Source organism: Sturnira hondurensis, unplaced genomic scaffold, assembly GCF_014824575.4.
Source record: "Sturnira hondurensis isolate 20B ecotype Veracruz unplaced genomic scaffold, ASM1482457v3 Scaffold0008380, whole genome shotgun sequence".
Lineage (NCBI taxonomy): Eukaryota > Metazoa > Chordata > Mammalia > Chiroptera > Phyllostomidae > Sturnira > Sturnira hondurensis.
The window spans coordinates 1,918,785-1,939,121 of NW_028081011.1; the positions used below are offsets into that span (position 1 = coordinate 1,918,785).

General features: G+C 53.1%; 1 protein-coding gene across 4 annotated transcripts in view; it reads left to right on the forward strand.

Moving 5' to 3' along the window:
• Nucleotides 1–20,337, forward strand: part of POR (cytochrome p450 oxidoreductase) — a 76,887-nt gene that overhangs the window by 54,640 nt on the left and 1,910 nt on the right. For all 4 annotated transcript variants that reach the window (XM_037054789.1, XM_037054793.1, XM_037054790.1 and 1 more), the window contains 9 exons: nucleotides 8,759–8,810; nucleotides 13,287–13,415; nucleotides 15,045–15,194; nucleotides 15,788–15,912; nucleotides 16,366–16,455; nucleotides 16,765–16,863; nucleotides 17,909–18,025; nucleotides 18,120–18,238; nucleotides 20,144–20,325. In XM_037054789.1, coding sequence (XP_036910684.1) covers nucleotides 8,759–8,810; nucleotides 13,287–13,415; nucleotides 15,045–15,194; nucleotides 15,788–15,912; nucleotides 16,366–16,455; nucleotides 16,765–16,863; nucleotides 17,909–18,025; nucleotides 18,120–18,238; nucleotides 20,144–20,325 — 1,063 coding nt within the window. The remainder of the gene's footprint in view (nucleotides 1–8,758; nucleotides 8,811–13,286; nucleotides 13,416–15,044; nucleotides 15,195–15,787; nucleotides 15,913–16,365; nucleotides 16,456–16,764; nucleotides 16,864–17,908; nucleotides 18,026–18,119; nucleotides 18,239–20,143; nucleotides 20,326–20,337) is intronic.

Sequence of the window (20,337 nt, forward strand, 5' to 3'; positions counted from 1 at the left end):
TTCTTCGGTCCCAGATGTGCAGGCTGCGTTTTTCTGCTTCTGAAGGACAGGATGTGGACTGGAAGCCAGGAAGGCCAAGTCACCAACTCCGCGGCCTCTGAAAGATCAGGTTCCGTGTGCAAATTTCGGTGTGAAGCTGTGAGGAGGGTTGAGGCCCGTGGAGCACACTCAGGTGTGGAACAATGCGGGCTGAGCAACGGGGCCTTGTGGCGGGCAGACAGGTTCTGCTGCGCCCGGCATGCCAGGTGTAACTAGTAAGAACGACGGGAAACTGCATGTGTTGGGCCACTAACTAAAAGCACGAGGTCTCCCCCAGTCCCCTCGGGTTTCTTTTTCACTCTCATGGACTTCCATCTGCCCGGAATCTCTGGAAGCTGTCTCTGTAGCTAAGGGGAGAGGGTGGGAGCGTTCTTCTTTTCCCCTCTGGCCTTCAGAGGTGCTCATGCTTCTTGGGAGAACCCTTCACCTGGGGACAGGCAGGGCTAGCCATCTTGCCTGCCTCTGATGTTGCTAGCCAGACTTGCCTAGAGGGCTCCCCTCTCCACCCCTGCAGCCACCAGCCTGGGACTTCCTCCCTGTGCAGCTGCTGCAGGAGGCCACAGGGAGGCCCTCCTCCCTGCAAACTCCCATCATCAGTTCCGGAGCTGAGCTCCCCACCAGCCACACAGGCCTCATCTAGGAGCTCATCTGCAGCCAGTTCCCATGGCTTTCTCTCCTGGGAGCTGCTTGTCTCTGAAACTAGAGCTCAGCCCTTCCATGAGGTCTTCCCTGGTTTTTCCAGTCATGGTGCCTGCTCCCTCTGCAGCCCCCGTGGCCTGGGCCATCTGATCCACCCATTTGGTCTTAGCACAGGCCACCCCTGGGCTGTGGAAAGCACAGTATGACCCAAACAGCCTCATTCTTCTGGAGAATCCCCTCTTTATCCCTGAGAGGTAACCAAGTCCCAGGGGCTGTGTAGGGCACTGGGGGGTCACGGAGGCCACAATGCAGTGTTCTCAATGAGAGGACTCTCAGGCCTTGAGAGGCCATGACTTTTCATTGGCTCCTTTGGTGTCAGAACCAGGATTTGAACTGAGTCTCTGCTCCTGATGTGCGGCCCCTCCCATCCCGCCATGATTCTCCCCACTGGTTGGCCCTTGGAAGACAGAGGCTGCCTTGTTCAGTCTCACCCCTGCTGTGCTGGCTGCCCTGGGCGCTGGCACGGTGCCCACCCACCCGCCCCAGGCTGCCATGCAAGCCCTGTAGATGGAGGAGCAGCCCCCCAGCATTCAGTGGGCCCTGTGGGTGCTTGTCCCTTTCTTCACAAGTCTGCACACCCACCTTCTTCTAGATGTAGCTCCTGTGTAAGCCTCTGTCCCTTCAGAAGAAGTAGGAGGTGGCTTTTCAGCTGGTGTCAGGCCCTCCCAGGTGGGCAGGGCCCCCACCAGCCTGCTGCTGGGCGGAGGACTCAGGGCTCAGGTCCCGAGAAGCTGGCAGAAGGCGGCGCGGTCAGTGCAGGGCATGGCCCGTTGCTGCCTTGCCCCTATTTTTTGACATTTGAGTTCCCCTACTTTTTTTAAACCATAAGATATTTTTAGTTGTAAAAATAGTGTGAAAAACAAAAAAATTAGAAAACTGTAGAAATTATCTCACCTGTTATCCTAAACCTTTGCTATCTGTCAAGATGCTGGTGATTTTCTGTGATGAATTAATAGTGTGCACTCCATGTTTTAAGGACACAGATTCTTGCTTTCCTCCCATCCATCACACACAGTACCCTGGGAGAGGGGCATGGGGGGAAGGTGTGTTTATTATCTTGGCGTTTCTCCCGGCTCTGCACTGTCACGCTGTGTTCCCGCACACTGGCCGGCAGTGACTGAGAACTTGAGGAAGAAGAGGTCCGCATGAGCGAGCGTTCCAGACCTCATGCCCCACCCTCTCTGGGTGTTGACTAAATGCATTTACTTTGTAGGTAAAATTAAAATTCACACCCCTTAAACTTAACCATATTAACCATTCTAAAGTGTACAGTCTCACAGCTTTTACTGTACTCACAGATTGTACAACCATCCTCACTGTCTATTCAGAGCATTTCAGCTGTGGCCAGATAGCTCAGCTGGTTAGAGCGTTGTCCTTCCTGATGGGCCGATTTTGTGGGTTCAGTCCCTGGTCAGGGCACACACAAGGATCAACCAATGGATACATAAATGGGTGGGCCAACAATTTCATGTTTCTCTCTTTTTTTCCCTTCCTCTCCCTCTAAAAATCAATAAATTAAATTTTAAAATATTTGTATTACCTCAAAGAGAAACACTGTTCCTATTAAGTCATTCCTGTTCCCAGGCACTGCTCTGTCTACATGGATTCGCCTGTTGTATGCATTTCACATAAACAAAAATTGCATTTAGTCTTTTATATGCTTTTTTTCCTCCTAATGTTTAATCAGACCTTTGTCTAGTTTGCTGACGGTTTTCTTAGCCGTCAGTTTGGATCTACGTTCGATTCCTGTTTAACAGGTAGTGCATTCTCACGACTGGGGATTCGGAAGGAGCTCGGTGGCAGACGCACGTCACTGCGCACCCTCACTTTCTCGTTGGCCTGCGTCTCAGTGAGCCTGCTGGGTCGGAGATGGATGGGTAGCGCTCCAGCTTAGGCTGCATGTAAACTAAAGGGGAGTGAAGATGTGGCTGCTGGTGGCTGGACATGGACAGAAGCTGGACATGTAGGGAAGATGTCCAGACACAAGACCCCTTTGCATTCGGGCTGGAGCTGGGAGTAGGAAGAGAAAGGGGTCAGCCCTCGGGCCTCCATTCCTGCTCTTTCCCTGGCCCTGCTCACGTTGGGGTGGGCCTGCCCTGGGGTTGCTGGGGTAGTGGGGAGGGAGGGCCCTTCAGAGTTTCTGTGAGGATAGGCCATCGGCAGGTAGGGAAGCCCAGGCATCTGGCCCCCAGCTACTCTCTCCCGGCCCCTTGAGGGGCTGCTCTCTGACAAGGCCCCCGGGACAGAGGGGACAGGCCAGAGCGTCCCAGGCAGGTCCCGGGCCCTGCCCCCCAGGACCCATATGTCATGTTATTTAACACTGAGGCTCTGGAGGCAGCCTGCTGTTTTATACTAAATAGGTTAGTAGGTCCTGATAGTCCTGGACCCACTAACCCAGTGAAAAACCAGTGGGGGCTTAAACATGAAACTTCTGTCATGATGTTTACAAACTTACATGTCCAAACAGCTTTGCAGAGGCATTCTTAAAAGAAACCTTCACTTATAAGTTTTTCCACGGACCCCAGGCCCCTGTCCTGAAAAACATCACCTCTGTGCTCCTGTGACATGCGTGTACCTGCTGACACTGCACTCTTCGGGCACCTCTCTGCACTGGAGGGTGGCAGGAAAGGCTTGGAGTCAGGCTGGGATTGGTCCTTGCCCAGCCATTGGCTGACCAGAGGGCGGCACAAGTGCTGCCATTGAGCCTCTGTCACCTGTGTATGAAATGGGTGTTCATTCCCCCTGTATTGCAGTTGGGGGCGGGCTGCTTTGTGTTGTGGGCTTTCTGGGTGTGATCTTGGGTCACCTCCTCCGAGACCCCACATCTCCAACATATCACCCCATGGCCACAGTGTCTGGTTGCACACTCACCCCCGGCCAGCCCTTCTGACCAGCAGGTAGACCCCTGGCCAGCAGGCTAAAGGCAGAAGGGAGCCACTGAGCTCTAGACGGCCTCCGGAGAGCCCCAGTCGGGAAGAGGAAAAGGGGAGGCTCAGCACCCTCCCCTAGGCCAGTCCGGCTCTCTCCTGATCCCAGGTCAGCCCAGCTCACCCCAGGCACAGCCCCTTTGGGCCCCGTCATGCCCCACCGAGTCCCTTTCTGCCCCGCTCTCGTCCCACCCACCCGGTACCAGGGAAGAGCGCAGCTGCTCGGCTGGGCTTGTCTGAATCGCAGATTGGGGTAATCTTAGCCACTCTGCTAAAAGGGTTTGCTAAATAAATACAAGGGGAGACCAAAACATCCCTGGAATTTATTTATAAAATATTGTGTGTTCTTCGATGTTTAAACTTCAGTCACCTTCAAAGTATTCTCTATTTTTTAAATATATTTTATTGATTATGCCATTACAGTTGTCCTATTCCCCCCTTCATTCCCCTCCACCCTGCACACCCTCTCCCCCATTCCCTCCCTTTCGTTCATATCCATGTGTCACAAGTTCTTTAGATTCTATATTTCCCCCACTATTCTTGCCCTCCCTCCTATCAATTTTCTACCTACTGTCTATGCTATTTCCTGTACCTTCTCCCCCCTTCTCCTCCTCCCACTCCCCTGTTGCTAACCCTCCATGTGGTCTTCATTTCTATGGTTCCACTCCTGATCCAGCTGTCCTCTTAGTTTGCTTTTGTTTTAGGTGTGGTTGTTAATAACTGTGAGTTTGCTGTCCTTTCACTGTTCACATTTATCTTCTTTTTCTTAGATAAGTCCCTTTAACATTTCATATAATAAGGGCTTGGTGATGATCAACTCCTTGAACTTGACCTTATCTGAGAAGCACTTTATCTGTCCTTCCATTCTAAATGAAAGCTTTGCTGGATAGAGCAGTCTTGGATGTAGGTCTCTGGATTTCATGACTTGGAATACTTCTTTCCAGCCCCTTCTTGCCTGTAAGGTCTCTTTTGAGAAATCCACTGACAGTCTGATGGGAACTCCTTTGTAGTTGACTGTCATCTTATCTCTTGCTGCTTCTAGGATTCTCTCCTTCATTTTCATCTTGGCTAATGTAATGATGATTGCCTTGGTGTGTTCCTTCTTGGGTCCAACTTCTTTGGGACTCTCTGAGCTTCCTGGATTTCCTGGAAGTCTATTTCCTTTGCTAGATTGGGATAAGTTCTCCTTCATTATTTGTTCATATAAGTTTTCTATTCCTTGCTCTTCTTCTTCTCCTTCTGGCACCCCTATAATTCAGATGTTGGAATGTTTAAAGATGTCCTGGAGGTTCCTAAGCCTCCTCATTTTTTGAATTCTTGTTTCTTCATTCTTTTCTGTTTGGTCATTTCTTTTTATTTTAGTCCCAGTTTTGTTTCCATCACTATCGGTTCCCTATGCATTTTGCTTCATTTCACTTAGTTTAACCTTCATTTTTTCATCTAATTTGTGACTAAAATCAACCAGTTCTGTGAGCATCCTGATCATCAGAGTTTTGAACTGTGCATCTAATAGGTTGACTATCTCTTGGTCACTTAGAATTGCCTCTGGGGCTTTGAGTTCTTCTGTTTGAGCCATAATGTTTTGGTCTGTTCACACCTGTTCTGTATGAGGGGCGGAGCCTTAGGTGTTCACCAGGGCGGGGCAACCCAAGTTACTGGGTTGCGATGCTGTATGTGGGGGCGGGGTCAGAGAGGGAGCAATGGCATTTGTTGGGCTCTCTCTCAGATTTCTGTCCCCTCTGCTGCTTCCTGCAAGCAAATTGGGCCCTTCTGGTGCTGGTTCCCAGGTGGGTGGGCTTGTGTACGTTCTAGGACCCTGTGGGTCTCTCTAACAAACTCTCCTGTGAGGCTGGGAACCACTCCCAGCACTTTAACCCCCAAAAGTTTCTCCTATCGGTGCTTTTAGGCTTTAATTCCCAGCGCTGGAGCCCTGGTCTGCGCGGTCTGTCTCTGCTGATTCCTTTGCCTGGTTTATCTTCTCATGAATGTGTGACCTCGGCTAGCCAGCCGCCTTGCACCCTCACTGGGTCTGCCCGTTGCCACCCCACACCTGGGATTTGCCAACCGCTACCTGGGCACCTGGGTCCATCTGGCACCTTTTCCTGCCGGGACCCCTCCACCCGCCGCTGACTTCACCCCTCTTACTGGTCCGGATGAATGGTACGTTGTTGGACTTCGATACAGTTTAATTTTCTGTCTGTTTTGATTGTGTTTTTGTTTCTAAATCTTTGTTGTCCTTAAACTTGGTTGTGTGAGTAGGTACAGTGTTTCCACCTATGCCTCCATCTTGGCTGGAAGTCCCAAAGTATTCTCTATTTTATGCAATACACCTATTGAGATTTTTTCCACTGCTCAAAACAGTTTTTGAACTTGTCGGCGTTGGTGCCTTTTAGTGCTTTAGGGTTTTTGTTTCACCTCTTCTGAAGCAAAACGTTTCCCTGTGAGGACTTTTTTTCATCCAGGGTATCAAAATAACACTGCTCAGGGTGAGATTGAGTGAGTCAGGAGGGTGGGGCACAGAGGTCATGCTGTCTTTGTTCAGAAGCTGCTAAACAGGCTGTGAGGGCAGGTGCGCTTGTAAATCACCCCTCATGAAATAAGCAAACACTTTGAAAGAGTCTTTAAAAGAATTCACTGAAGCTGAACACAGCCTGTCACAACAACGCCAATTGGTACACTGATGCAGATGGGTTCCTACGACATTGATCTAGCAGGGGAAGCCTGTACTACAAGGGGCCCATCCTCCAGAAGATAATTCTGGGGTTCTACAGGGGCTTCCCTCCTCATAAATGGTGTGAGTGTGGAGGCCAGCCATCAGCTAACTTTTGAAAAACTGTGGGAATACTCAGCACCTGCCTGCACACACCCGCTCTCACTCTGCACCACAAGCTTTTGTGCGAGGACTTAGTGGTGCCCTCTGGCCGCCCAGACTCCCTGCTGTTGGCTGTGGTCTGGCAGTGGGGCTGCCAGGTGAGTGGCCGGAACTCCCTTCCCAGGGACAGCCCCATGTGATGGAGCCTGCCTCATGCTGCATGTTCTCCGGGGTCTGTTATATCCTCTTCTACATTCGATCTTTGCAAAAACCTCTGAATTGGGATTGGTTATCCCCATTTTCTAGTCGAGGAGCAATGAAATCCTGGTTCAAGTTCACTCAGGTGCGAATTGGCAGGCTAGGCATGGCACCCACGTCTACCGGACTCCAGAGCCCCTGCCCGGCCTTCTCCACCTTGTCGCCTCCACACCTGCGCAAGAGTAAATATAAGCTTTGTATTGAAATGTAACACTGCAGAAAGGTACATGCAGATCGGTCATTCTCGCCATGTGAACAGGTGGTACTCACCACCTAGATGGAAGAGCAGATCATCCCAGCCCCCAGGAGTCTCCCTGCCACCCCTGCCCACTCTCCCCGCACCTTAGTTTTGATGGTTTGGGGACTTTAGATAATAAAGTCACACACGTGCACTCTTCTCTCTGGCTTCATCCCTCAACATCCGGTGTGTGAGGTCGGCGTGTGCGGGGTAGGGGGGGGGTCACCTTTTTCCTGCTGCAGCGGAAAGTGTCCAGTGTGGGAGAGCACTGCCGTCAGCTTGTTCGTCCCGCTGCTCGGCAATAGGGCTGTTCCCTGCGGGGGGCTCGCGTGCCAAGAGCATTCCCTGTGTTGTGTCTCTTGGTGCATGGGTACAAATGCACTCCACTAGGTCTGTACCGAAGGGTGAATTCCTGGGTTGCAGAAGATACTGTCAGACAGCCTTCCAAAGTAGTAGTGCCATATTGGCCGCCCCCCACCCCAACCGTGTGTGGGAATTCTAGCTGCTCCACGACTTCACCTGGGCACGAATGTCGAGCGCCTTTCCATAGGGTTTTTTGACCACTAAGGTACTCTTTTTAAGAAAGCGCCTGTTCAAGTCTTTTGGCAAATTTTCTGTTGGATTATGATTTCTTATATTCTCAGCCCAAGCAAGGCTTTTGTCAGATGTACATATTTTGCAAATATCTTCTGTTTTCCCTACCTTGCTGCATTAGGCCCCAAAGTCCCTGGAAAGGCTCACTTGGCTTCTTTAGATGGCCCTGCAGGCCTGGGGCAAGGAAAGAGAGAAGGAGAAGGACAGGAAATTGGACTGAGCACCAGCCTGTGTGGGGACCAAAGAATTCCAGTCAGGGCACAGGCCTGGGTTGTGGGCCAGGTCAGGTCCCCAGTAGGGGGCTCATGAGAGGCAACCACACGTTGATGTTTCTCTCCCTCTCTGCCCCCCTCTCTTCCCCCTTTCTAAAATAAATAAATAAATAAAATCTTTAAAAGAAAAGGACAGGAAATGGACTGGGAGGGCCGGAGGCACCCCGCAGGGAGGTAGGGGGTGGACAGAGGACCCGAGGCTGTGCCGGCCCCAGCAGTGACGCTGCTGTCTGAGGGGATGGTGCCCAGTTCAGGGCTCCAGAGAGAGCCGGGATGACAGCAAAGGCGATGATGAAATGTGGCCCCAGTGCAGGGGAGGGGCAGTTGGTCAGCCAGCCGCTGACAAAGGCGTGGGGTTGCTTAGGAATCCCGGGGGGAATTGAAACTGTCAGGGCCGTGAGGTGGAGCAGGAGTCTTGGGCGAAGAAGTGGGACGAGGGTGCTCTGAGGGGAAGTGATGGCTCCACAGGGTTCTGAGGGGTGGAGAGGGTGGTGTGTGGCGGGAGCCAGGCTTGGCTAGGACAGATTCTGAAGGGACTTGTTTACCCCTTTCCTGTGGGTCTCGGGAGCCACTCAGGGTTTGAGAGTGCAGCAGGCGGTGGCACGGCCATGCCCATGTTTAGGAGACCCCTGGGTGCTGTGTGAGGCAGGGATCGGAGGTGAGGAAAGGCTGTGGGGACTGTAGCCTGTGGATGCTGCGGGGTGAGGACGTGAGGTCTTTGGCTGTTCTTTGTGCTCATCTGTCTGGGGGTGGGGGTCCCGGCTCTGCCAAGTGTTGGTGTCTCAAGAGGTTTGGTGTTTACCCTGAGGGAGCGGGGAGGAGGCCTGGCAGCCGGCACTGAACCAGAGGCAGCTGCTGGCATGCTCACTGGAGATGCTGCCACAAGCATCCCACGCCATCTGACACTTGTGTCTTTCAGGACCCCCTCCTCTGTCAAAGACAGCAGCTTCGTGGAAAAGATGAAGAAGACGGTGAGTTTGCCTTCTGAGTTTGGGCCGTGGCCAGCAAGTCTTGGCTCTGGGGGACTCTTAGGGGAGTCCAGCAGGGGGCCAGCAGCACTGGACAGGAAAGAGCGGGTAGGCACCCAGGGTCAGCTCTCGTATGTGTGCATTCTCGTCCTACCAAAGCCCCAAAGCTGCTCTGCTGTTGCTGGGACAGCTTACTGGGTTTTTTGAATAGTTACTTCTTGAACAAACAAACTGTAAGAATAAACCGTCCCTGTAGCTCCGGCTGCCGTCCTGCAGCCACCCTCCCATCCAGGCTGAGTCCGTGAGCAGATGTGAACCTCACACAGCTGTGGTCACGGCACGGCTGCAGTTCCACCTGTTTTCATTTAGATTTTTAATGTGTGGAAAGTGCCACATTCACATGGTTCAAATCCACAGCTGTTTCATGGGAAGGCTCTCTGGTTCCTGCCGCTCGTCACCACTGTTCTTAGTATTTTATGGATCCTTCTGGAGCTCCTTTGTGCACATACAAAAACACAGAGGTTCTTATTTTATACTTTCTTAAAACAAAAATGACATAGTATACAACATCTTTCCAGGAAAAGTCCAGCCACTGTTAATATAACAAGAATAGTTTGCACAGCATTGATGTAACCTGTCAGCCAAAGAGAGTGGATTGGAATGCGCATGCGTGAACAATGATGACTTCACTGTAGTAGTCAGTGGGGCGGTAGATGCTGTTGAGTGAACATGTGTACTGTGTGGCCATCACATTCAAAATGACTGAGCAAATATAGCAGTGAATCTGCATCCAGTTTTGTGTTAAGCTTGAACTTCCTCTGTGGAAACTATTGGGATGACTCAGAAGGCTGCAACTCTGAGCAGCTGGTGATTAGCAGCTTCAACACGACCACACTTACTCATGCACCACGTCTTGTGCAGAGTTTTTTGGTGAAACATCAAATCACCCAGATGACTCAGTCCCCCTACAGCCCAGATTTGGTGCCCTGGGACTTCTGGCTTTTCCCAAAACTAAAATCACCTTTGAAAGGGAAGAGATTTGAGACCATCAGTGAGATTCAGGAAAATACCACAGGGCAGCTGATGGCAATTGGAAGAACTGTGTGAGGGCCCAAGGTGCCTACTTTGAAGGGGACTGAGGTGTCATGGTCCTATGTACAATGTTTCCTGTATCTTGTATCTTCTTCAGTAAATGTCTCTATTTTTCATAGTCCGTGGCTGGACACCTTCTGGACACACCTTGTACACACTGTTGTAGACCATGCTGACTTAATGATGTATCTTGGAGGTCCTTCCGTAGCAATTCAAAGACACCTTCCTCATTCTTTATTATAGCAGCGTGATGATTCCAGTATGGGGCCGTGAAGTATTCTGTATCTTTAAACACCACTCTGTTGATGGGCACTTGGAATATTTCTAGTCTTAAGATGCTGCGGTGACTATATAGATCAATTCACATGTTTGCAAATACAGTCATACCTGGATTCTCAGTGGCTTCAGAACTCATCAAACCCTGTATTCATTGCATTTTGATGAGAGAAAAAACGTTTCAGCACTCGGCGCTTGCTCAGGACTCATCGCGCTTGCTAGAAGTTGCATGAGCCGTGCGTGACACTGCCCCACAAGAGAAAATGCTTCATCATTAGGTACTGAGTGGTTTGGGCACTCGTCACAAGTTCTGGAACAAATTAAAGCCGAGTACCGAGGTACCACAGTACAAATAAAATCCCTGAAGTAAAATCATTGAATCAAAAGGTATATACATTTGTAATTGTGTTAGAAGCTGCCAAGCCCCTCCCGCCCCCATAGAAGTCACACCAGCGCACTCTGATTGGCAGTGTGTGAGGAAGCCTGCCCGTGCCCACAGCTTTGCAAGTTTGTTAGCACAATTTGGGGTTTTGCCAGTTTTCTAGGTTTAAAGAAAATGCTATCTTCGTGTAGTTCTAATTTGCATTTTTCTTATGAATGAGATTAAGCAGATTTTCATATATTACAATGACATTTGTTTTTTCTTTTTTTTTTTAAATAGATTCTCTGTTCAAATATTTTGCCCAATTTTCTGTCAGGATTAATCCTTCTTGAGGAACTACTTAAAATTTTTAGGGAGGTTTACCCTGTCCATGATATGAGTTAAAAGTATTTTCCTAGTTAACAGTTTGCTTTGACTTGGTTTATCGTGTGTGTGTGTTTGGGGTTTTTTTGCCATGTAAATGTTACACAGTCCACTTCATTGTCCTCTCTGTGACTTACAGACTTCGAGTTACCGTGTGAAAGGCCTGCCCCACGGTAAAGGGATAGAGGGCTCCATCGTGTTTTCCTCTAGGACTTTCCTGGTGTCAGTTTTCATGTGTCGAATTCAGTCAGTCGGGCTCCATCCTGGCACTAGTTGTGAGGGATGGGTCTGAGGGATGGGTCCAGCACTGCTTTTTATACGGTCAAAATTCCGTGGAACAGAGTCTATCTTTTCTCCACTGGTTGTATCATATACATAATCCCCGTGAGTTTGGGGGTCTCTTCCCATATTTTCCTATTCTAATACTTCGATCCAGCTGTCTGGGTATGTGCAACATCATACTGTTTTAATGATTGAAGGTTTTCACCTTGTTTTAGTGTCTGGTAGTGCCAGGCACGCCCCACCCCTTCTCAGCACTCCCGTTTTCAGTTTCCTGGCTCTTATTTCAGATGCATTTATTTATTTATGATAACAGTTTCATTGAGACATAATTCACATTCCATACAGTTCGCTCATTTAAAGTATACACTTTTAGTGTTTTTTAGTATGTTCACAGAGTCATGCAGACCACCACCACAGTTCATTTTGGAACATTTTCATCATCCCCAAAAGAAACCCCATCCCATTAAGAGTCACTCCCCACTGCCCAGTCCCCCCCTCAGGCTCAACAACCGATCACCTGCTCTGTCTCTCTGTGCGTCCGCCTGGCCCAGCCACTTCATGTAAAGGGCATCACACACTCTGCAGCCTTTTGTGTTGGCATCTTCCATCTGGCAGAACGTCCTCAAGGCTCACCCGTGTGTGGCATGGGTCTGCACTTCATTCCTTTTTATGGCCAAACAGTGCTCCTGTGGATGGAGTCATAATTATTTTTCCTTGGGACTTTTAGTCAATTTACTTTAAAAAAGAGCTGTTAAAGGTTTTATTGGGATCATATTACATTTCTGTATTAACGTAGGGAGAACTGGCATCCCGTGTGCCGAGCTCTCCAGCATCAGAGCACCTCCCCATCCGGTTGGGCCGTTACGGCTCCAGAGCCTCTTGTGTGTTTCTTACAAGGCTTGTTCCTGGGTACTTAGTATATTTTGATTCTCCCATAAATACCTAGCTACTATTTTATATCCTCTCTGGTTCCCTTAACTTGAAGGGAATTTTCTCCTTTATTCAGTAGTTTTTGTAGTGATTATTTTAAAATACTTTTAAAAAAAATTTATTTCTCTTTAGAGGGGAAGGCAAGGGCAGAGGGAGAGAAATATCAATGTATGGTTGCCTCTTGTGCATCCCCTGCTGGGAACTGGCCTGCAACCCAGGCATGTGCCCTGACTGGGAATCGAACCATGATCTTCTGGTTCACAGGCCTGCGCTCAATCCACTGAGCTATACCAGCCAGGCCCTAAAATACTTTTTCAAATGACCTATAGAAAACTCAGGAAATGTAGTATGAGAACACGTTAAACCAATTGTAATCTATATGTCTTATTTTGTCTTTTGTGCCTGTATCTGATGGGGCTGGGTGCAAAAACCAGAGACACCTCTAGAGATTGGGAGCCCTGGATTCCACTGAGAGAAACCTCACATCCTCATTAAAGGACCAGAAGGTGGCCTGTGCCTCACTTCCACCTTCCAGATCCCGAAAAGCACATCCAGTCGGCTAGACCTCATTTGCTGCAGTGCTGGCTGCTGGGGCATCTGGGAAATAGGGTTGGGACTCTTTCAGCCACTGCTGTGGAAGGCACAGTGGGAGGGTGGATGGAGGAGAATGTGTGAGCCTGTCCATATGGTCCTTCCCTACTGCCTGCATTTGCATCAGTGTGTATTACGTTCATAATCACCCAGAAAAACCCACCCATGGCTCCCCAGATGCTCTTGGTGTATTTCTTGCCAGTCTTTCTTTTGTGTACATATGAATGTATATAAACAAAACATACATACACACACAGTCACCAGTTTTTAACTGAACATTCTGTTGTGTTTTTTGCATGTCATTTAAAAATCTGTCCAAAGTGTGATCTTGAGTGGCTATGTAAGCTCACCTTGATGGCTGGAGTTGCCTCTGCCCCCCTCCACCAGGGGGGCTGTGGCAGTGAGGTCCTAGCCCCAGAGCGACTTAGAAGGGACTTGAAGCAGGAGGAGGGTACCTTTGAGGTGTCCCACCTGCCTGGCCCGCCCCTGTGGTCATCTGGAGTCTCTAGTGACGCCTGGGCCTCTTGGCCCTGCACTGACCCCACGCGTTTGGCCTTCTCCAGGGCAGGAACATCATCGTGTTCTACGGCTCCCAGACGGGGACCGCTGAGGAATTTGCCAACCGCTTGTCCAAGGACGCCCACCGCTACGGCATGCGGGGCATGGCAGCAGACCCCGAGGAGTATGACTTGGTGAGCTCCCACCACGCCCTGGCTCTTCCTCCCGGCTCCTCCAGCAGCAGTAAGGCAGGCACCTCTGCATCGCGGAGATGCTCAAGGGCTGAGTTAGTCAAAAGGACCGACAGCAGTGGATGTCTCCTGTTCTTTGTAGGAACAGCCAGGTGGCCCCGGTTTTGAATGGTGGTGGAAGGAGACTGGACTCGGGGCGGTGACCACACAGTACAATATACAGATGCTGTGTTGTAGAATTGTGCACCTGAAACCTATATCATTTTATTAACCAGTGTCACTGCAATATTCAATTTTTTTAAATGCTCATGTACACGGGTGAGCTCCCAGCCCTGCTCTCGTTGTCTTCCGTGCTCTCCATGCCACAGGCTGTGCCCGCGCTGGGCAGGTGCTGGTGCAGGTGGGGTGGGGTGGCTTTAAAGATGAGAGGGTCTCAGCAGGTCGTGCGAGGAACTGTTTCCATCTCCATGCCGCACCCCACCCCCAAACCGCAGTGGCAGGGGAGCGGATTGGGGGGAATCTGGGCTCTAACCATGCTCTGCCCTGACCGCCCGTGTGAGCCGGGGCGAGCCCCTGCCCCTGCGGGCCTTTCTTGTCTCATAACACAGATGAGGGATGTGGCTTGGGCCACCTCTGGGAACCTTCTGCGGGGCTTTGAAATGAGGCCATAAACTCCTGTGTTTGGGCCAGAGCAGGAGCAGGGACAGGCCTGGAGAGAAGAATGTAGTTTGTGGAGGGGCCAGGAGAACCTGAAAATTGGGAAAGGCCCTGTTTGGAGTTCCTCCCCTCTCCCCCTCTTCTGCTCCCTCCTTTGTGCTACCACAGAACTGACGTCTGCTCAGCTGTCCCAGCCTGTCTCCTCCTGGGCTGCGGGGGAGGCTCGCCTTGCTCATTCTCCCCAAAGTGCAAGAAACTTCCAGCAGCATGCTTGCCTGTTTCTGGGCCAGGAGAGCTAATGAGAGCAAGGCCAGCTGCCCCAGGTAGAAGCAGTGGTTGGAGAAGGGAGAGCCAATCCTTAGGTGCCCAGGAGGGAAGGACGCTGGCATTGAGCTGGTCCTGAGAGGAAGCGCCCAGGGAGCTACCTTCCTGCTTCTCCTGGGGCGGGGTGGGGGGGCGGTGCGGTCATTGCCACTCCTGGCCCGGCTGCTCCAGCAGCTCCAGCTGCTCCTGCAGCCCCTGCAGGCCTGGCAATGTCACAAGTGTTCTTTCCCGCAGAACCGTGCTCTCCTGAGTGCAGCTGCTCCCTGCTCCTGCCACTCCACCTCCTGAAACAAACTGCCCCTCCACCTACTCCACGCCCTGCCTTCGGTCCCGGGACAGTCACCAACTGCTACTCTGTCTCCACACCGGGGTTTGGAGTTGGTGAACAGTTGGCTAGGAATCAGTGAGAGCCTAGGCCCTGCTGAGCCCCAGGGACTTTGAGGGTTACTGTGGAGCCCCAGGGCGAATGCACAGGACCCCACGTTCTAAGTGCCAGCTGGTGGCCTGGACCCCAGTCTGTTTGTGCCTGTGAATGCCCTTTCCTCTGCAAAGCCACTCCCTCCATTGGACCTTTGACTCACTTGTGTGTGCTCTGGGAGGTACAGACCTGACCTAGAGTCATGGCCACCGGGCCCTGCCCTATCTCCCCAGGCCGACCTGGGCAGCCTGCCAGAGATAGAGAACTCCCTGGCGGTGTTCTGCATGGCCACCTACGGCGAGGGCGACCCCACTGACAATGCTCAGGACTTCTACGACTGGCTCCAGGAGACAGATGCGGACCTTTCTGGAGTCAAGTACGCGGTGAGTCACTCCATCTTTCCCCCAGTGGCTCCTTGCAGGTTCCCAGGTGGAAGCCTGCGGCCCCTCCCCGGACCTCTGGACCCCCATGTCTGAGGGGTCTCACCTCAGTCTGATCAGTGAGAGCAGGCCGATGATCTTGGGGGCTCTGGACAGGGTTGGGGGAGGGCGGTGGGAGCTCATGGCAGGGAGCCCTAGGGAAGGCTGCTACTCCTGGGACAGTAGGACAGCCCGCTCTTCCACCCTAGACCCCAGCAAGAAGAGAGCTTCGTTCCCAAAGTCCCCAGCCCTGCTTTGCTCCACAGGGCATTTGTTGCTGGAGCTACAGACATGGAGGGCGTGGCAGGATGTCCAAGATTCAGCTAGGCAGGGAGAGCCCAGTGGGGCGGGTGAACTGCCCATGCTTGTTGACCAGGGTTGAGGCTTAGAGTTTGGCTGTGGAGGGGACCCTGGGCTACACGTCACCCAAACAAAGCCACTTCCAGGGGCCAAAGGTGGCCCACCTCACAGTGCTGCCTAGTGGCCTGACCAGCCCTGCAGGGAAACCCACTCCTGACCGCTGGCCTGGCCTCTGCCCACCCCCTCTGTCCACACAGGTGTTTGGCCTTGGGAACAAGACCTATGAGCATTTCAATGCCATGGGCAAGTATGTGGACAAGCGGCTGGAGCAGCTTGGTGCCCAGCGGATCTTTGAGCTGGGAATGGGCGACGACGACGGGAAGTGAGTGCTCCAGACTCAGCCTTCCATGCTGAGCCTCCCCTCCCTGGGACCCCCCAACCCCAGCTGTCAGGTGTCAGGAGCTGTTGGGGTCTGGGGTCCGGGGTTGGCTGTGGCTCAGGAGGGGGTGCAAAGCCATGGTGTCTGCTGAAACTCCGTGTCACACAGGGAAGGGAGTTGCCCACCCCCATCCCCCACTGAGTGGGCCTTCCTTGCTGTTCCCCAGCCTCCCGTTTTACCCGGCTCACATAGAACTGAGGGGGATTTAGCACAGAAACTCCAGACACTTCCTGGTGCCTTGGGTGACATCATTGGGCGTGCCAAGTCGAAGGGAGCCCTCATGCTCTTGGGGGCTCTGGGGAGAGGGTCCAGGCTGTTGGGGAAGCCAGCCCATTGCAGGGTCTCATTGCTGGGATTGGGTGGCCTGGGGCCTGGCTCAGTACCTCTTCTCCCCAGCCTGGAGGAGGATTTCATCACGTGGCGAGAGCAGTTTTGGCCGGCTGTGTGCGAGCACTTTGGGGTGGAGGCAACTGGAGAAGAGTCTAGGTGAGCGTGTGCCCATGGATGGGGCTGGGGGCTGGGGGCTGAGGGCAAGGGCCTCCTGTGGCTGGAGACCTGGCTTGCTGGGACAGCGGGGGGAGTCAAGGAAGAGGCTGGTGGAAGCTCCACACCAGTCAGACACTGGAGGGTCCTAGGTCCCAGGCCAAGGTGCTGGGCTTTGCCTGAAGTGATAAGCCTTTGCCTGTCCCTTGACCATTTCCCTCCCTGAGGCAGCCTCCTTCCTCTCTTGGGACTGTCCCTGCAGCCCCGAGTCCTCGCCAGTGCCCTGCCTCATCCTCCATCTCCCCTTTTCAGCATTCGCCAGTATGAGCTTGTGGTCCACACAGACATGGACATGGCCAAGGTGTACATGGGTGAGATGGGCCGCCTGAAGAGCTACGAGCACCAGAAACCGTGAGTGCAAAGCATGGTTAGGGGCCAGGCCCTGTGGCCCTTGGCACGCCCCTGTCTCAGGCACCTGGGATGGGAAACCGCCAGCAGTCCTGTGTGTCCCCGCAGGGTAGTCCTCAGCATTGTCCAGAAGTGAGCATGGGTGGGGGGTCTCCACCGCACAGGAGGACACGAGGCCCAGGGCAGAGGTGGGGGGCTGCTTTGAGCTCAGGACCCTCGGGACCCCTCCCCACCCCTCAGCCCAGGGCATAGCCTCTGAGAGACGGGCACTTGCTCAGTTTGTACTTAATTTGCTCTGACATTTTGCTCTGTGAATATCCTGGGGTGGGGGGTGCGTACCAGTTCCTGAACCAGGACATAACAAGTTCTAGGTTGAACTTTGGCAGTAGGGCACACTTTCTTAAATCCTGCCTCTATATTTGGACCTTTTGTCCAAAAACATAACGACCCTCTCTGGGGCCCCTGCTTTGCCTTACACCAGGCGCTGCCAGACTCCTGCGGAGCTGCCCAGGAGTGCCCTCCTCGTGCGTCCGGGGTTCCGTAGCCCTGCAGCAGGCCTGCCATCACAGGAAGCCCCAGCATGTCGGTGACTTTGCAGAGTAGAGTCACCTCATATTTGTGCTGTAGCCCAGGGCACGTCAGGGGAAGCTCTGTTCTACACAGTCACCCAGGGACACAAGCACCTCTGTCTTGGGGAGCCACCTCCAAGGGCCTAGTCCTGCTTTGCATTCAGCTCATTGATGTGGTCAGAGTGCAGAGGGTCTCCCTGGTTTTTAGGGCCCAGCCTTAGTTTCTGTGTCTGTATGTGAAGACACTGATAACCTAGCCCTGCCCACGTTGGGGGTTGTCCGGAGCACTGCCTGAGATGAGGCTGGGAAAACCCGTGACGGTAATTGGAGAGGTTTCCTCACGGCACTAGAACCTCAGAACCCCAGAACCTCAGGCGGCTCTGAGGTTCCCAGTGTCTGTGAAACAAGGGTCCCTCTGGGGCAGGGACATTCAGATGGAAGACCTGGCCAATCACTGAGCTGCTCTCCTCCCCACCCAGCCCCTTTGATGCCAAGAACCCATTCTTGGCTGTCGTCACCACCAACCGGAAGCTGAACCAGGGAACTGAGAGACACCTCATGCACCTGGAATTAGACATCTCAGATTCTAAAATCAGGTACCAGCCACCTGTCTCCACCACTTTACTCGGGGCCTCCAGATCTGGATACAGAGGCCTCCACCCTCCTCCTAACCTTACATCGCCCCTCTAGGTATGAATCTGGGGACCACGTAGCTGTTCATCCAGCCAATGACTCTGCCCTGGTCAACCAGATTGGTGAGATCCTGGGTGCCGACCTGGATGTCGTCATGTCCTTGAACAACCTCGATGGTGAGTTCTGAAATCAGGGCCACCCCGCCTGCCTGCCTGCGTGCCTGCCTGGGCCTGAGGCCGCCGGCAGGAAATGGGTCCCTTGGCAAGGCCCATAGGTTAAGGGGCTTAGGTCTGAAGCCCTGGTGCCCAAGAGGACCCTCATACGTGAGGTGCCATGGTTACTGGTCCCGCAGTAAACTTGGGGGGGCAGGGAGCAGAGCACTATGGGGTCCGGCTTCTATCATGGGGTTCCCTCCATTGCCTCTCTGACACAGTTCTTTGAGGGAAGGAGGGTGCCTAACCAGCCCCCATGTCCTATGGGACAGGGAACTACAGGACAGAGCCCTTGTCCCTTAGCCTGGCTCCACCACACCTGGCCACTGAGGGCCTGCAGCTGCCATCTCCCAGTGCTAGGGTCTTCATCTCCACACCTGCAAACTCGGGGATCAGAGTCAGCCACTCCAACAGCCCTCTGGGTCCATTCAGGGTGCTTGGAGTGCAAGGGGCACTCAACATGGTACAGGGTTTTCCCAGGGTCTCCAATGACTGTCTGGCTTCGGCCTCTTGCTCTGACCCCTCGGACCCGCCACTGACCACCCCACATGGGGCCCAGCTCTACCCGGCGCTGCCCCACTCCTGTCCTCGGCATCAGCTCCAGAGTTAGCCCTTTAAAGGAACAGCACAGAAGGGGGTTGATTTATGTTGATTATAATCTGTCATGATAGCAGTGGGGGCACAATGAACATGCCCTGGGTCCGTCTCTCTCCCGTGGGGGGTGTCCCTGTGCCATCAGAGGGGGCGCCCTGTGGGGGCAGGTCGTGCTGTGCTTCCTCTCCCCACAGGCGAGTCTGCGCCTCTGCCATAGCCTTTCCCTGCTGAGAGCTACTCAGGAAGAGGTGCAGAGGCGCAGAAGTCCCCTTGGCAGATGTACAGCGTTAGAAAAGGTGCTGTCACACACCTGCCCCCTAGTGTACAGCCTGAGCCATTTCCAGGCTCTGTGCCCAGGGCCCCCGGGTGCTGGGAACACCCAGCTGTTTGATCTGTGGGAACCCAAGGATGTTCAGTTTGTGAAAATCCGTTAAGCTGTATATGTATAACTTGTATACTTCATGTGAGTTATCCTTCAGTATAAACCCGTCCAAAGAATAGACCCGGACCCCTAAATGCTGAGCCCTCCCTGCACCAGCCCCTGTGCATGCGTCCTTGGCAACCCTCCCAGCAGTTCTGCAGAGGCTCATCTGCACAGGCGCGGATGGCCCCCAACGTCACATCATGCGTCTGGAGGTGGAGATGCTTTCTGGCAGCTCCCACGCGGGCCCTTCTCTGGGTCCTGCTCTAGCCCGACTCTGGGGAGGAGGTCAGCAAAGCCGCCCGTTGACCGGTGGCAGCAGAAGGCTACAACTGGAGTGTATAGGATACTGCACCAAGAGCTCATCTGGGTGCCCTGCGTAGACCCCCGGTGTGTCCACACATAAAAACTGATGTGGCGGGGTCCTGCCATCACAACTGAAAGCCCCAGTGTGATGGGGCTTTCCCACTTCTCTGAGGCGTCTCCTGGTCACGAGCCTGGGGCCTCCGAAGGAGACCAGGCCCAGCCCCCAGGCAGGCAGGACAAGCCAGGGCAACCCGACCTCTGCAGCCCTCTCTCTGAGCCACTTAGGGCCTCACTGTCCTGGATAGGCAACAGCGCCAGACCCCCGAGCAAGGTCCGGCCTCTGATGAGGACTACCTGTCTAGCTTGAAGCTAAAGTCTGGCTGAAAGCCTGAAGCTCAGCCGCCAAGGCCAAGGAAGTGCTGCGAAAAGCCTGCCTTGCTTCCAGTGCCAGCGGGCTGCCTGCTTCCTGCAGAGCGGCCTTTGACTTCCCCCACTCCAATCCTGTGGTGCCCCACTCACCCCAAATCCTGCCTTCTCTGTCCCTGCAGAGGAATCCAACAAGAAGCACCCATTCCCTTGCCCTACCACCTACCGCACAGCCCTCACCTACTACCTGGACATCACCAACCCGCCGCGCACCAACGTGCTCTACGAGCTGGCCCAGTACGCCTCGGAGCCCTCGGAGCAGGAGCACCTGCGCAAGATGGCGTCCTCCTCGGGCGAAGGCAAGGTGAGACAGCCA